Below are 16,002 nucleotides of genomic sequence, written 5' to 3' on the forward strand. Positions count from 1 at the left end.
CTATGAGAGCAACGCTCGGGGATATTTCAGCAATGCTTGTGCAACCAAACCATCGACACCAACATTCCTCTGGTGCTATCTTACTAATGTTTTGTTATACTTGTGGGGGTAAGCACATTTGTCTGGGCAACGTTTTGCTCTTTCTCAACTCCTTTTCTCAGTCTGTTCTTATGTCAACAGGGACTGATGGACAGAGCCTGAACTATGATCAGCACTATTAAAGAGTACAATGCAAAGGGTGCAAGGTCCAGGTTGTGTAAAAGAAATCCTTCTTAATTGTGAGATACAGACTTACCTCAGCCTGTAAGTTCAAATAGCCCTTTCTGCTGAGGTCTCTCATAAACAGATTGCGAGATTACAAAAAACACGACATGTTGTTTTTGGTCAGTTGTACGCAATCAATCAATAGGAGACTGTTTATGCATGACGTGCATGACAAGCTATGTGACGCATGAGACTATTTTACAAAGTACCCGGAAAGAGTATACTTTTCTACAGTAAACAAGGGGGTATTTGTGTCCAATAAAATGAGTAGGCGAACGTGTTGTACTTTACTGTTGTGATTAGACATTTTATCTGAATATAAATCAATTGTAAAAACAATTGGGAGACAAATTAAGTTGATGACCCCTTCTGCTGGTCTGACATGTGGACAGTCCTGATCAGAACTGGATACTTTTCCTAATAACATTCGTTTTGAGTTCATTTTATTTATTTACAGGTTGAAATCTAACAAACAAGGAAAAGAGGGTTGATAGTTTTGACCTAAATATCATGAAAATAAATGGACACTTATATAATTGTAAAGACTGGTAGATGAAAAAGGTTTTACAAATGTACATTCATGATTTACCTTGAAATAAATCAAAGTGCATACTTTTTCCTGTAAATAAATTTATCACAAAGAGCCTTTAGGGACTGGAAATGTCTTATGAATACTCGCGAATGACACTGTCAGTACATCATGCTGTTGTAATCTACACCAGGAAAACACTAAGGAACCTGAAATGCAGCATTGCAGAAGGCTTCTCTTATCAACGTGCCGTCCGCATGCACGAAAACGTGAATCGTGTATCTCGGTGGACACACACAGTGTCGCGGTCCTGCTTTTAACTCTTCAAGCCCGGTTGATGTGAGCTGCAAGTCCACCAAACAGCGTCGATGACGTTTCGCTCAAGCCACGCCCCTGCCTGTCCGACCGGGCCAATTGCGCCAGGGGGATGATGCACGCCCCTCCCCGTCCCCTGACGAGCAGCCCTTCCTCCACAGCGCCACACACGCAATAAATACAGCTCTATTCTCACTTTTTACGGCCTCCTCGACCAGTCAAGTTACCGCTGCAGACCTTCACAGGCCGCCTGATACTTCTGTTTCTGTCGCTGTCTGACTGAACTTCCAAGTAAGACGTGTTTTCTAGTTTTAAACGTTTGCATGTGGTTCCTGTCGCTGGTTCCTACTGGTTTTCGTGAGATGGGATTCACTTGCTCTGCATCCACGCGGTTCTCCTATGTGTAGAAGTGTGCAGCGGTGGAGGCAATGTTACAGTTGTGGCTTTAACATGCACGTTTGTTAAACGTTAATAGTTTAAACGTTGGAGGACTACTACTTGTTTTGATGATTAATCAATTAACCGGCCTTCACAGGTATATTTGAAATATAACATTTATTTTTTATATATATTTTATTCTGTTGGACAACTTCTTGAAGGCAACACATTTTTAGGAAATCTTAATTTTAAGATGCACTTGCACTTAAGTGCATCGGTTTAAAGTTCAACCATACAGGACAAATATTTACGGAGGTGGCGCAAGAGAAGCAGGAAGTCAATGGCACCCATAGGGGGCTATTGTGTTTGATTTGGAAGGCCAAGAAGATCTTCCTCGTACTTAGTTATTTACAAGTTTATAACCAACTGTGAATTAACTTGTTTCTTCCCTCCAGGATGACCCATCAGTTCCCGTCCCTCTCCCAGGAGCAGAAGAAGGAGCTCTCTGGCATCGCTCAGAGGATTGTTGCTCCAGGAAAGGGAATCCTGGCGGCCGATGAATCAACAGGTGAGTAAAGTCTGAACTGGTTGTATACGAGAGGTGCGTGCGTGCGTGTGTGTGTGTGTGTGTGTGTGTGTGTGTGTGTGTGTGTGCGCGTGTGTGACGATTTCCATACCCTCTTCTTTAAAGGAACCATGGGAAAGCGTTTCCAGAACATCAAAGTGGAGAACAATGAGGAAAACCGCCGCAGCTTCCGTGAACTCCTCTTCTCCACCGACCCCTCAATCGCCGACTGCGTGGGTGGGGTCATCTTATTTCACGAGACTCTCTACCAGAAGTCAGACAGTGGCAAGCTCTTCCCCCAAGTCATCCGGGACAAGGGCATTGTTGTCGGCATCAAGGTGAGGAGCCTCAAAGTGCAGATTGAGCGCCGTGGCAAGCGCACATCCTCCACATGTCGGACCCTTTGTGTTTTAACGGATACGTCCTCCTTTCTTGCTCTAGGTGGACAAAGGCACAGCTGGTCTAAATGGAACGGATGGAGAGACCACCACACAAGGTGACGCTTAACGTTTTCCTATTCAAACACGTAGCCCAGAATTGGAAAACCAGTGTTTGTTGCTAGATAGGTACACGTTTCTCCACACTACTTGATGGTTGAGCACAACCGGCACAGCGTACCAACAGTCGGTGGCTTGTTGTTTTCGCCCACAGGCCTTGATGGCTTAGGAGAGCGCTGTGCCCAGTACAAGAAGGACGGCTGTGACTTTGCCAAGTGGAGGTCTGTGCTCAAGATCTCAGATGGCTGCCCGTCCGCTCTCGCCATTGCAGAGAACGCCAACGGCCTTGCTAGATACGCCAGTATCTGCCAACAGGTGTGTGTGTGCGGTCATGGTCTAAAAATGACAAATCAGCACGTTTCTTTATTTCGCATTTTTCAATGCCGTTTACTGTTTTCCACCAGAATGGTCTGGTGCCCATTGTGGAGCCAGAGATCCTGCTCGATGGAAACCACGATCTGCAGCGCTGCCAGTACGTCACAGAGAAGGTTGGTTCAGTCGACCAGCAGCAGTAAAGCATTTTCTCGTCCCATGTCTTGAGCGCATGTGTAGCATTAGACCTCCCTTATTCATGATTTGTAGGTCCTGGCTGCTGTGTACAAGGCTCTATCTGATCACCATGTGTACCTGGAGGGCACTCTGCTGAAGCCCAACATGGTCACGGCCGGACACTCCTGCACGAAGAAGTACACCCCTCAGGAGGTTGCCATGGCCACAGTGACGGCTCTGAGGCGCACAGTCCCTGCATCCGTTCCCGGTGAGTCAAGCCAGTTCTTTTTTCTTCTTCTTCTTCAATTCCCTCCCACCAAACCAATGAAAGCACAGAATACTTAGTAGTGCCATGCTGCTTTGTGTCTTTCCAGGCATCTGTTTCCTATCCGGGGGCCAGAGTGAGGAGGAGGCCTCCACCAACCTGAGCGCCATCAACCAGGTGCCCCTCCATCGCCCCTGGAAGCTGACCTTCTCTTACGGCCGTGCACTCCAGGCCTCTGCTCTCGCAGCCTGGCAGGGCAAAGCTGCCAACAAGGCGGCTGCACAGGAAGCGTTCAGGAGCAGGGCCAAGGTTAGTCTCTATCACTAACGATACATGCTGTGTAGTCGTGGACTGTGCCCGGACTAGTTATTAAACCACTCTTGCGTTGCGCAACACTAATCTGACTGGTAAATGATTGATTACAATGCTTCTTGTCCACGCAGTCCTGCTCTAATGTGGTCCAGGCTGATCATTAACACCCAGATTTGACTTTGCCCTAACTTCCCCCTTTTTTGTTGCTCTATTCAGATCAATGGCCTGGCTGCCAAAGGAGAGTACAAGCCCTCCAGCTCGTCTGACAAGGCATCGATGCAGTCTCTGTACACAGCCAGCTATATCTATTAAATACTGCCAATGTTAAAAATGTGAAATGAATGCACGCGGACCAAATATGGCAACAAGAAAAAGCCTCTGTTGAGTTTCTCTCTCCATACTAGTGGAAGACTGTAACAGTTAACATGAACTACTGTTTGTCTAGTCAGTGGAATGACTCAATGCCAATTAAAGAAGTGACAAATTGTGAATGGTGTCATTGCAGTTTTTTGGTGCGCTACAAACTGTAACGTTCATCAGAGCCTCAAAGGTATTTTGCTAACTTGTGAGAAAAGCTATTCGGTTGAACACACCTACAAGATGTATTAAGTAATGCATCATGAATATAATGCGTGGTGAGTTTAAATGCAGAGTTCGGCAGGAGTTGTTTGTTTGACTCACCGCTGAGGAACAAACCCATGAACTCTTGAGGACAAAAAGCTGAAAGCATTGACAATGGGGAAATGCTGAGCGCATTAAAAGTCTAGTGAGCTAAAGGGTTCCCATCAGAACGCATGATAACTTTAAGCACTTTGCATTACACCAAATGTTTTTTTTTTTTTAGGTATTCCACGGTCTACAAAATACAACTCCAGGCTCTTCATATCAGTTGTGTGGAGCATAAATGTGGTCTTTTGTTACAGGACCACATCTGCTAAATATATTGCTGTAAAATATCTACAGCCAAGTGTATAAAGGATCACATTGACTATAAAAAGCTTTAATAAACAAATACTGCAAAAAACTAAAAGAGGTAAAGTAGACAATCACACATACTGTAAGCGCACACAAATGCTCAAATTTATAGTTTGGCTTTATTAATGTAAATATGACTGGTCAAATAAGACATATTGTACTAGTACATTCTTGTCATAACTTTGCACCTTGACCTTTGATCTCGTGGCTTGAACATTCGGTGTGCAGAGGATTGTGTGGCTGGTGTACTGTAAAATGCCAACGGATGCAATAGAAAATACGTTTTTTTTGGGCATGCCGAATTTCTATACATATATATGAATTCAGCATGCCAAAAAAAACGATATATATATATATTTTAAACATTACAAAATAACTGAGGGCAACCATGCGAGTAAAAATAGTTTGTAACGGGAAAAGTACAAATTGACTTTGGGAAAGTTATTTCCCAGTGGGCATGGTAAAAACGTGTTAACCCATAAACCCGTAACTAAAACAAGATGCCCACTAGGTGGTGTACGTGTCAAGTGTTATTTGAATATTGATTTGCTGCATGAAAACCATTGTTAGTTACTATGGAAGAATACCTCACAAGGTTGGGATTAATTTGAACATGTGTTGCTCAGTGGAGGCAGGACATGCTGCACAATAACCTGTGGAAGAGACAGAGGTGGCATTTGTTAAGTAAGAGGACAACAAGAAGGCAGTGAAATGATCACGGACACACAGCTGTTTTGCAACAAATTGTTGATCAGGGGGGTATTCCAGAAAGGAGGCTCAACAAACTCTGAGTCTACCCCTGAACTCCGAGTTGACTTACTCTGAGACGGGAAACTGAGTATCCGGTTCCAGAACAGCTGATCTGCATTAGTTCAATCAACTCTGAGTATGTTCACCTTGAGTTAAGCTCGTGCATGACGATTATATATTTTCTGTGTCACCATGACAACAGAAAATAAAATAAAAAACTTACTTACACTTACAGACATTTTTATTTTATACCTATCGAAGTCATTTAAAATGTGTCGCTGTAGCCTACACCAACACTCATTAAAATACTAATTGAAAAACAAAGAAACATTGAGTTCTGCTCAGCCAACAGAAAGAAGGCAGAGGCCCGAAAAACAGGTGGAGGGCCACCTCCACCACCTCTGAGAGAGGCGGAGGCGCTGGCCCTCAGCCAAAACAGTGGTCGCCCGGTGGCTAAAGGTAACCGTGAGCCTACATCAGAAGTATACACTTCTTTAAAAAAAATAAAACTAATATATACATTACTGTTCACAGGTTTGGGGTCACCCAGACAATTTTGTGTTTTCCATGAAAACTCACACTTTTATTCATTAAATGAGTTGGAAAAATTAATAGAAAATATAGCCAAGACATTGAAAAGATTAGAAATGATTCTTATTTGAAATATTACTTTTGTTCTTCAAACTTTGTCAAAGAATGCTCCATTTGCAGCAATTACAGCTTTGCAGACATTTGGCATTCTAGCTGTTCATTTGTTGAGGTAATCTGTGAGAATGTAGACAATTAGCAAACACAATGTGCCATTGGAAGACTGGAGTGATAGTTGCTGGAAATGGGCCTCTATACACCGATGTAGATATTTCATTAAAAACTAGATGTTTCCACCTAGAATAGTCATTTACCACATTAACAATGTATAGAGTGTATTTCTGATTCATTTAATCATTTAATTGAAAAAAGTGCTTTTCTTTGAAAAAATAAGGACATTTCTAAGTGACCCCAAACTTTTGAACGTGTGTGTATATATATATAGAGCCTACTTTTTAAATAATGTATATATCCACCCACCCAACAGTTGTGGATGGTGTCATGTGCACAGTTGTAAACCCTGCAGATACTCAGATCTTGCCTTAGATGATAGTTAAAAGTATTCAGAAACAGTATCTTGAGCAATGGGAGGATGATGATGATGAGGAGGAGGAAACGCTGTCTGCTGCCACAGGGAGCGATCCGGAGAGGCCTACTGAAGTGTGTCTTAATCTTATCTACTGGCAGTGCTCTGCCCATTCACATTCTAGCTTGAAACAGTGAGATTTTCGGGCAAAATACCATGTTAAATCTGTATGTGGAACTGTAGGAATTAAATGTCGTCCATATGTTTCCTAGTTACCAGTAAAGCGGTAGCGTTCTAACAGAAATTCCTCTGGAAATGATAAAACGTCTAATCTGGGTCGGAAGACTCTCTCGCGACGTGAAGCATTTCGAATCACTATGGCTTCGATGTCAATTGGATTTGGTAGGAACGGGCGATCCACGTCTACCAGCTTTCTTCATGTGGGAGGAGACGGGTAGAAACTCTGTGTTTCTTATAGTAAACCTGCCAGCGAGCAGGTTACGTTCACAGAGTCTGTTACCATGGTGATTGACTCAGAGTTTCAGTTACCTCTCTATCTGGAACGGATAACTCAGAGTTTCCCTGATCTCAGGGTTAAGTTTTCACACAACCCGCTTTCTGGAACACCCCCTAGCTCTCCATCTTTGTTGTTGATTGTTGTTGCAGCCTCTTCTAAGTGAGACATAATAGAACTAATGCTGTATTGGGATTATGTCGGGGACTCTCAGTGAGGTTAAGATAGTATGAAGGCTCCACCTATTAAACCGTCAGCCATATCTAGGAGTCAGATGATACATCTGAGGGGTTTGATTGCAATTAACGCCATAGGGCAGCAGAACAATTATATTATGCTACGTAGACAACGCTCTTTCGCTCTTCTCATAGAATAAGGCTTGAAAAGCTGGATAACTCTTGTATGGCTCACATACAGGTGCAACTTGTGAAGAGGGAACCACGGGTCCTGAGGACTTCAGAAAGATCCACAGAATGTTTTTCCTTTCATATTGTTCCAATTACATTTTAATTATACATCTTCAATGTGGGTGAAAAAGGCAGGTTTAAGATGAGAATATTTTTACCTGTGTGGATGTGGATTTCAGAGCTAACCGTGCAACGGTGCTCAGGATGATGAGGAGCACAGCCACACACACCGAGGAAGTGAGCAATACGCATTCAACTGCAATCATCAGATCCTAGAGCCAGAGCAAAGCAGAACAGAAAGTTATCCCCCTCAGCTGGAATGTGTCCATTCAGCATAAAACATATTTGCTAAGACTCACCAGGTTGTGATAGTCCCAGAGGTGCCTCAACGTGAGCATTTTGCAGAGCACAATCCGGTTGATAATGGAGACCACGAGTCCCAAAAGGGAAACCACATACATGGCCAAACATACAGTGACCTGGGAGAGACACAATGAGGTGAGTGGTTAAGAAAGAACGAGTGGCACACTAGAAGTGAAACACTAGATGAGTAAATCAAAAAGTATCTACCATCTTCTTGGATGGACGTATCTCACTGTAGATGGACAGGTTTCCACAGACAAGGAACTTTAAACAAACACAAAAAAGGATGATCACATTATTTTTCATTCAAAGTGCATTAATGATTGCTCGTGGCCTTTCAGGCCCTGGTCACATGACTGTGGAAGTAATCAAAGCTCCTCTCTACTGGAGTAGGAAGTTGAAGTGCAAATTTGAATGCATTTTAAACTATTTGTCTAAGATAAAGCTTTTTTTTGCCAAGTTGGATGAGTGGCTGGTATCAATCTCAATTTCTAACTTCGAAAAAAGGGAAAAGGAAAGAGAGAGAAACAACAGCAAAATGTTAAACCTGTGAATTTTGAGACTACGTTTTCGAGGGCTTTAACGATCCACTGTGATACTATAGATTCACATTTTGAAGAGAAGCACATGTGCCAAGTGTTATGTACCAGAGCTCCTTGCCAGAAGGTGATATAGATCCTATCAGAAAGGGCCTCGCTTTGACCGGCCAACACAAATCCCATCAGAACCTCTGCACAGCCAAAGATGAGAATGACAATCTGGGAACGAGAGGGATGGAATGATTTCAGTAAAACTAAGCAAACACAAGTAAACATCCATTGTGGCCCTGTTGTGCATCACGTGTTACCCCGAGACTCCTGGGCTCTCTCTGGACGAAGCGATGCAGAGGTTTGCTGGACATCAGCAGCATGGGGTCTGACGCCTGGTTTCCATCCTGCCCCTCTGCTCTGTCTCCAGTTGTTGACTCCCTTTCCACCATTGCCACACTGTTAGGTTGAGGGAGGAGGGAGAAAAACAGGCAAACAAGATGTATTCTCTCCACTAAAAACAGTTGGAAAGAGGCAGAAATGAAAAACTAAGAGTCTCAAAGAATGCAGCTGTGTTTTGTAGAAAGTTTCCCATGCAGAGAAGACGCACGGACGATAACGGGAAGGACTGTCACGGGTGGAAAGAGGAAGTGGGGAAATCTGAGACTTGTTTTGTTCATTGAAGGGAGGAGCTGAACTCCTTGCAGGGAACAAGCAGCTGTTAAATAACACGTTATGGAGTTTTTAAAAGTGAGCATTATTTTGAAAGTCAACGTCACTCTAAAAGAAACGCTTCTTATTGAACATAGATTATTGTCAGGTGGATGGATTATTGATGTTCATGCTGCTCCTTGATCAAAGACACATGTTTCTGCTGGTATCTGTTCAGAAAACAAAGAAAGCAGATGTCAACTTGCCTCGTAATGTTCCTCTGGCCACACCGCTCCCCATTCAACAAAGAACTTATGGGGCCTCCAGCAATTCATCCACAAGTAGGTCAGACTATATGCCATGAGCACAAAGAATTAGGATACAACCACTGGCCGTTATAAAAACTGACTCTCAGAAGTGTTCATAGACACACGGAGATTCTTTTTTGACAAAACAAATGTCAAAAATGATGGTAGGCATGAGGCGTCGAAGGCGTAGAATTTAAAAACAGAACAGGGTACACAAACAAAAACAAGGGCCTTCGAATTTATTAATTTTCTTACCAGTTCCAGTCCTTCTTCTTTGTTTCCTTCAGCCACAGCACCACCTAGTGACACCAACAGGGAACTGCACTGCAACAAAGCTTGGTTTTCTGGTGCTTTCTGTCCGCTGGTTATTATTTCTATTATTAATCAGGGATGGGGGGGGAGCACCCCTGTTATGGTGGAGGGGAAACGCTGGACTGGCTCAAAACATTGGCCAGATGACCCGTTCAAGGCTTTGTGAGCAAATACAGAATCCCTTTGTCTTCATATAGACACACATAACTGTATTTAAGACGCCGCTACTTTCAAGTCGCTGTGTTGTGCTAGATTCTCAATAAAGTTTGAGAAAAACATTTACGGCAAACCGTGAAGGTACTCATCTACGTGGAATTTGCATGAGAAGGAATTTGCATGAGAAGGAGTAATGCCTAAGTGAGGCCGGTTTGTGCCGTTCTGAACAGGGAACCTTCCACCTGCCACTCTCCGCTCCCGGCGCTGCTGCCATAAAAGAAGAAAAAATACACAAAGAAAGGTAACTTGGTTGCTTTGCTCCTTTTACGCTATTGTGGTATTATAAACTAACTTTACATTTTGTAATTAGCATCAAGCTGAAGGGGAGAACGAATGTGTGTGGTGACATTCAGCTACGCCTGCACATTCTGTAATATCTTTTGGTTACAGTTAAATTGGCTTGTATACAAGAAAAATAATAAAATGTCTGTGCATACAAGTTAATTAATGTGTTTGCTGCTGTTGTTTTAATGTACTGTATTGATTGATTTCCTCTGCCTTAAGTAGGCAATATTACTTGTAGCCTAAAGTACATGGCTTAACCAATTTGAATTTAATCTAAGATTTCAGGATGAAATATATCATGCTCCAGAGGTGAAGCATATCTCCCTGAAGATTCCCTTCTCTATCCGCATTTTATACGTTTACCGGATTTTAAGGCAGACACAAGGCCTTACCTTGTGTCTGTTTACTTCCTGTCAGCCGATACAATTTGCATCCACTGCAACATGAATTGGAACACATGTAGAATGTTTACATTTTAAAACAGATCAATGAATAGTACAATGGACTTTTTTTAAGTCACAGTTTCCATACGCAGGCTGAGTGTAACTTCACTTGTTTATAGATCAAGGTTCAATAATTCGGACAGTTTTTATACAACACTTTCCCCTTTTAACCCTAAACGAATGTTAACAGTGACATCATCGCTAATGTTGGGTATTGTGAGATGCATGTACTGGTAAAATATATTATAACATTGTTTTGTGCTAAAGCCGTGTCTCAAGTGTCCTGTATTTGAACCTGACGCGCAAAGAGCAGCATGATACAAAATGTTGCTTTGCAGCTGTGTCCTGAGAAGGGAGGGCGGTCAACTCGAGCTCATAGACGCTTCAAAACAAAGGACTTCGGTTCATGGCCTTGGTTCATATATTATTCAGTACGAAAGTTCCGGATCCACATTTTTTACTTTATGTCAATTAATTATGATTTGCACCGGCCACTGAGGAGGATCTTGTGTGTTGTGTGTGCTACCCTCAGCTTCACCTGCGTTCTTATCTCAACCTGCTTTGTAGCTTCTCGTAACTGGCACGGAGAATGTCCTTCACATGTGTATAAAAACTCAGCGTTTTTACTGCTCGGAGACGTCATTACGCCGAGCGCTGAGATACGTGCTGGTGTGTTGGACCTCCTGCTTCCAAGCAATAGTTAGAGCCAGATATCTGCGGAGAAATGCTCATGTAATCTTTTTCTTTTCTAAATAAATGTTAACTTTTTGACTTTAATTGATCAACGTGCTGCGATTCTTCTCATCAACCAACTCGGGGGGATCGGAGATCCTGACAGTATATTTAACCCGATTTATAACATCCCCAACTGCAGCCTCAGTGTTCACCGTGTCATAGATATTAAATGCTATGTTAACCATGATGTCACCTATCTAACTGTAGCATCAGTGATCACTGTGTCATAGATATTAAATGCTATGTTAACCATGATGTCACCTATCTAACTGTAGCATCAGTGATCACTGTGTCCAGGGCCGGCCCTGGCCAATTGGGTGCCCTAAGCACAAATGCTTGGTGGTGCCCCCTCCAACCAACGAACCAACCAACCACCACCACCACCACCAAAGGAATAACAACCACAGAGGGTTCCCCTTTTTCTCCACTAATTTGGTCTAGGCCTATTACTTTTGTATTGCTTTTGCATATTAACATGCTTTAGACATATTGTATTTGTTATTTATACTATTAGCCTACTGTGATGATTTATGACGTCCAAGATTTTTTGATGCCCCCCCAGGCACTTGGTGCCCTACGCTCAGTGCGTGATGTGCGTGTGCGGAGCGCCGGCGCTGACTGTGTCCGTTGTCGCTGTCTTAGGTTTTGAGAAAGAGCCTACATCCCCCATGGTGCATTGCAGCGGCAGTGCGAACCACTTCCTGAGTGCAGAGTTCAGCGCTAACATGCGTCTTCCATTGGAGTAGCAATGCCAAGGAAGTGTGCGGCCAGTTTTAAGTTCACGCTGCTTGGAAGTTGATCTGTACCTGCGTTTTCTTTTCTTCTCGCGTTTCGTGTGTCGAACATGTCAGTGAACGCATCAAAGCACGAGCTGACCCAGCTGATCTACCGACATTTGAAGGAGCATGGCTTACACTCCGCTGCAGATGAGCTACAGAGGCTCAGCCCACAGGTCGACACGCACGTGCGCGCGCGCACACACACACACACGCGCACACACGCAATCATACTGTAGCTGCAGACGTTTGCAACAATGTTTTGTTTCAGTTGTTTCACCAAAATGATTTAGTATTATGCCAGTCAGCATCTGCATTGATCACATGTATTTATAGTGTAACGTTGTTACGTTTCCTTTTCTACACTCCTTCCCTGTTGGACCCCGTGCTGTTCTTCGACTGTTCTTATTATTTTGCACCTTGTTGTGTCCAGTCATTTTACCATTAAAGCTTGAATGCATTAGTTTCATATGTGCTTTTCCTGCTAAATGTCATTCCTAAAAAGATGAGTCATAAGTCATGTGCGAAGGTTTTTTTTCTCTCTCTCTGCTCCAGTGCCTTAGAGGCTATTTACACAAGGTTAATGAACCTACCTAATAAACCGCTGGTTCCATATTGAACAATTTGGCGTTTCGCGTTTGCAGGAGGAGTCTAAAACATCTGCATCTTTATTGGACATCTACAATTCGTGGTTGACGTAAGTATGATTTCTCAAAAATCGTAACTGTACTTTGTTGGTGGTGATGAAACGTGTGCTAAATAGTGTTTCCTTTCTCGTCAGTGGCTCAAAGAAGAAGAAGAAGATGCCAAATTCGTATAAGCACTCTGGTTTTGAAGCACAAGAAAGAACACTCACTAAAGGTATGGCTGCTCTTTCTCTTGAAATGGATCGTCCTGATGAAAACCATGAGCTGAAACACGCAGATCTATAAAAAACATTGTCATTTCATGTCATATTCTTGTCAAAATGACAATGTGTGGGGCTGTTGAGGCTTCTGGAGCTGTAATATTGTGTGACAGAGAACCCTAAAAACTTGTCAGACTTTTCGGTTCGATCCATATGACTCGTTTTAGGATGACTTCTTGGTGCTTTCTTATTTAGTGCTTAAAGCTGAACTCTTAAATTGACATTATTGCTCAACGTTCAATACAAGTCGTGAAGCTCCAGCAACAGTCATGACAGGACCGCTGGTACAAAGTGAGGAGAGAGAGTCTGAATGTGCATTTGAATGCCCATTAACCCATTTTACACACGTTTCTTCATGTCCAGCCAAGACAAAGAAAAAAGACAAATCTGCAGAGAAACCAAAAAAGGTGATTTATCTTTTTCTTCCATTTTTATAAGACATGTATTCCACTTTTCAAAGCCTGTCAGTTGTTCATGTGCAATAACTACTGACTAGCCTGTCCTCTCTTTTCTATTTGTTTAGTCTGTGCCAGCAAAAATGAAAAAAAGTGATGGAATGTCTGCAGAAAATGTCCCCAAGGCAAAAAAACCCAAGACGCAATCAAAAAACAAGGTTGTGGCTGCTGGAGGAGATAATTCAGACTCAGACAGCAGTCTGGATTTAGATAAATGGAAGAAACTGATCTCCCAGATGACCGGTAGGTGTGTGAGAGAGAGAGAGATGTTATTATTGAAGGCATCATCAGAATTAGAATGCATAGTGTGCATGATTAACGGAATCTGTTTTGCAAGCATTATTTCATTTCTGCACCTCAGACCAGATCCCTTTTCATCACATTAAGCTACTGTTAAGATTCCCAAAGATCAAGCACGGAAATTACTTCCGTGACGGAGAGAGCTGTCCTTTCTCTTAAAGGGAGAGAAAGAAACGACCCCAAAACAGGACACTCCGTCCCGAGGACAAGCTCGCCACGGGAAACTGTGATTTCAGCTGTGCACAGTAGCTGTGTGGACGTTTTTTGCCACCTCGCAGCGTGTTTTTCCAGTGTGCCCACCTACTTTACTCTTTCCACAGAGTCCGACTTAGCCAAGATGGAGACCATCAATGCTCTGGAGTCGTCTGCGCCACCACCCCGGAAAAAGAGGGTGAGGACGCCCCGGGCCAAGCCCCCCGCTAAAAGAGACGCTCCCGTCCAACAGAATAACGGTGGAAGTGGAAAGGATGGACAGGTGGAGGAGAAGGCTATGGCAGAATCCTCAACAAAGAACATTACAGCCAAAAGGAGCAGGCCCGAAAAGACTGCCCTTGGCACCTCCTGCGCCCCCCCGATCGCTGTAGGAGACCGACTTGCGACACCCGTCCCTTCCCCGTCAAAACGGACACCAGAGAAAGTGGAAAGGAAAGATGTGACTCCTAGTAAAGACAAAACTGATGAGACAATGCCGGAGTCCCAGAAGAAGAAGAAGAAGAAGAGGAGAAGGGTGGAGATGACTGAAGGAAATGTGGAAGAGACTACACATGAGACGGGGGGCGATGGAAAAGATATAGACAGTAAAGAGGAGACACAAGAAACGGATGAGATGACATCTGAGCCCCAAAAGAAGAAGAAGAAAAAGAAGATGACTGGAGGAAATGTGGAAGAGACTACACATGAGACGGCGGGCGATGGAAAAGATAAAGACAGTATAGAGGAGACACAAGAAACGGATGAGACGACATCTGAGCCCCAAAAGAAGAAGAAGAAGAAGAAGAAGAAAAAGATGACTGGAGGAAATGTGGAAGAGACTACATATGAGACGGGGGGCGATGGAAAAGATAAAGACAGTAAAGAGGAGACACAAGAAACGGATGAGATGACATCTGAGCCCCAAAAGAAGAAGAAAAAGAAAAAGATGACTGGAGGAAATGTGGAAAAGACTACACATGAGACTGGGGGAGATGGAAAAGATAAAGAAAGTATAGAGGAGAAGCAGGCTGAAGACCCAGAGCAAGAGATAAGAGACCAGCTAGTTGAAGAGAAGAAAATGAAAAAAAAGGACATAGCCGTTCATCTTGAGGAGGTGTTGGAGGGGAGAGCTGAAGGAGATGCAAAGACAACGGTCATTTACAGCGAGGAAAATCCACCGCAGAATACTGAAATGAAGAGGAAGAAGAAAAAGAATGCATTATTGAAAAATAATTACACCGAGCTTCTAGCTCCCCCCAACACTGAAACATCAAGTCCTTCAGCAGAGAAGAAGAAAAGTGAGTAAATGGATCACGTTCATAATAAAAAAAAAACAATGATTGCAATTTCTTACTGTGCAAGTTTGCATTCACTTTTTCATTCACCGTTCTCTCAGAGAAAATCCAGGCGCAATCAGTTGAAGTCAAAGTTTCCATCGAAGACGTTGCAGGAACCCCACCACTACCCGGTGACCCGCCCCACAAGAAGGTACCATGACGCTGTGCTCTTTGCCCACTCTTGTCAGTTTGAGCTCTAGACGATGATTCTTCACTTACTCAAGTCTCTTTTTCGAATTCCGTTCCGTATTTCTTCACAGAAAAAAAATCCTCCACAAACGCAGAGTCTCGAAGATGTTTGATTCTTCATCAGATCAAAAGGATGAAGGCAACGGATCCTTTATTCTCCACTTCATGTCATTTTTTTAATGGTTCAAAGGATGAAATGAAAGGCGTGAATATGTGTTCCACTGTGTGTGGCATACAATTGTTTTTTTTATTTTGGTTTTTATCTGATATGTCATTTTAATGTCATGAACATTTTAAAGGGATGAATAACTCATTGCTGTATGTAATGTCCCCTCTCAAGATGTCTTGGATTGAGAAAATGTCCCTTTTAAGCGCATTTCATGACAGTCTTCACTCAAAACATTTTTTGACCTGTTTTATATATATATTTTTAAACATCTGAAAACAAATTGAACTGCAACTTTTTTATTGGGTATACCTGTGTTTTTTTTGTACCTGTGTTTTGAAAAATGTTTTTTTAAACGTTTGATAAAGCTTTCTTGATTTCATTGTAAATAGGTGTATTTAATACAAATTAAACCTCATGTGGACGGAGAGAAGATGAACGCAGTGTGTTCAGGTTGTTGGTGTCT

The 16,002-nt window shown here is 42.9% G+C and overlaps 3 protein-coding genes across 3 annotated transcripts; 2 read left to right on the forward strand and 1 right to left on the reverse strand.

Moving 5' to 3' along the window:
* Positions 1-1,085: 1,085 nt before the first annotated feature.
* Positions 1,086-4,105, forward strand: aldob (aldolase b, fructose-bisphosphate). The gene is made up of 9 exons (XM_040172904.2): positions 1,086-1,399; positions 1,942-2,054; positions 2,178-2,389; positions 2,493-2,547; positions 2,703-2,863; positions 2,953-3,036; positions 3,131-3,305; positions 3,412-3,611; positions 3,831-4,105. The coding sequence occupies exons 2-9, from the start codon at positions 1,943-1,945 to the stop codon at positions 3,924-3,926; spliced, it is 1,095 nt and encodes a 364-aa protein (XP_040028838.1). The 5' UTR covers positions 1,086-1,399; position 1,942; the 3' UTR covers positions 3,927-4,105.
* A 584-nt stretch (positions 4,106-4,689) lies between these two features.
* On the reverse strand, positions 4,690-9,314 carry LOC144406312 (B-lymphocyte antigen CD20-like). Its single transcript, XM_078102175.1, has 6 exons — positions 8,585-9,314; positions 8,385-8,495; positions 7,945-8,001; positions 7,734-7,853; positions 7,533-7,646; positions 4,690-5,242 (listed from the first exon to the last, which is right to left on the reverse strand). Exons 1-6 carry the CDS (start codon positions 8,714-8,716, stop codon positions 5,192-5,194), a joined length of 585 nt encoding a protein of 194 aa, XP_077958301.1. The 5' UTR covers positions 8,717-9,314; the 3' UTR covers positions 4,690-5,191.
* Positions 9,315-11,781: 2,467 nt separating this feature from the next.
* tcof1 (treacle ribosome biogenesis factor 1) lies at positions 11,782-15,975 on the forward strand. Its single transcript, XM_040172902.2, has 8 exons — positions 11,782-12,166; positions 12,635-12,687; positions 12,772-12,851; positions 13,261-13,304; positions 13,421-13,595; positions 13,973-15,142; positions 15,241-15,332; positions 15,442-15,975. The coding sequence occupies exons 1-8, from the start codon at positions 12,059-12,061 to the stop codon at positions 15,481-15,483; spliced, it is 1,764 nt and encodes a 587-aa protein (XP_040028836.2). The 5' UTR covers positions 11,782-12,058; the 3' UTR covers positions 15,484-15,975.
* The last annotated feature ends 27 nt before the right edge of the window (positions 15,976-16,002 follow it).

Source organism: Gasterosteus aculeatus, chromosome 4 (assembly GCF_964276395.1).
Source record: "Gasterosteus aculeatus chromosome 4, fGasAcu3.hap1.1, whole genome shotgun sequence".
NCBI classification, from domain to species: Eukaryota; Metazoa; Chordata; class Actinopteri; order Perciformes; family Gasterosteidae; genus Gasterosteus; species Gasterosteus aculeatus.

Excerpts from the sequence above, each read along its gene's own strand:
- LOC144406312 (XM_078102175.1), bottom strand. The coding sequence starts at position 8,716 with ATGGTGGAAAGGGAGTCAACAACTGGAGACAGAGCAGAGGGGCAGGAT. Across the intron at positions 8,496-8,584 it reads GAGAGCCCAGGAGTCTCGGG|ATTGTCATTCTCATCTTTGG; the intron begins GTAACACGTGAT and ends TCTCGTTCCCAG. Across the intron at positions 5,243-7,532 it reads TGAAATCCACATCCACACAG|GTTATTGTGCAGCATGTCCT; the intron begins GTAAAAATATTC and ends TCTCTTCCACAG.
- aldob (XM_040172904.2), top strand. The coding sequence starts at position 1,943 with ATGACCCATCAGTTCCCGTCCCTCTCCCAGGAGCAGAAGAAGGAGCTC. Across the intron at positions 2,548-2,702 it reads TGGAGAGACCACCACACAAG|GCCTTGATGGCTTAGGAGAG; the intron begins GTGACGCTTAAC and ends TTTCGCCCACAG. Across the intron at positions 2,864-2,952 it reads ACGCCAGTATCTGCCAACAG|AATGGTCTGGTGCCCATTGT; the intron begins GTGTGTGTGTGC and ends GTTTTCCACCAG.
- tcof1 (XM_040172902.2), top strand. The coding sequence starts at position 12,059 with ATGTCAGTGAACGCATCAAAGCACGAGCTGACCCAGCTGATCTACCGA. Across the intron at positions 13,305-13,420 it reads CTGCAGAGAAACCAAAAAAG|TCTGTGCCAGCAAAAATGAA; the intron begins GTGATTTATCTT and ends CTATTTGTTTAG. Across the intron at positions 13,596-13,972 it reads ACTGATCTCCCAGATGACCG|AGTCCGACTTAGCCAAGATG; the intron begins GTAGGTGTGTGA and ends CTCTTTCCACAG.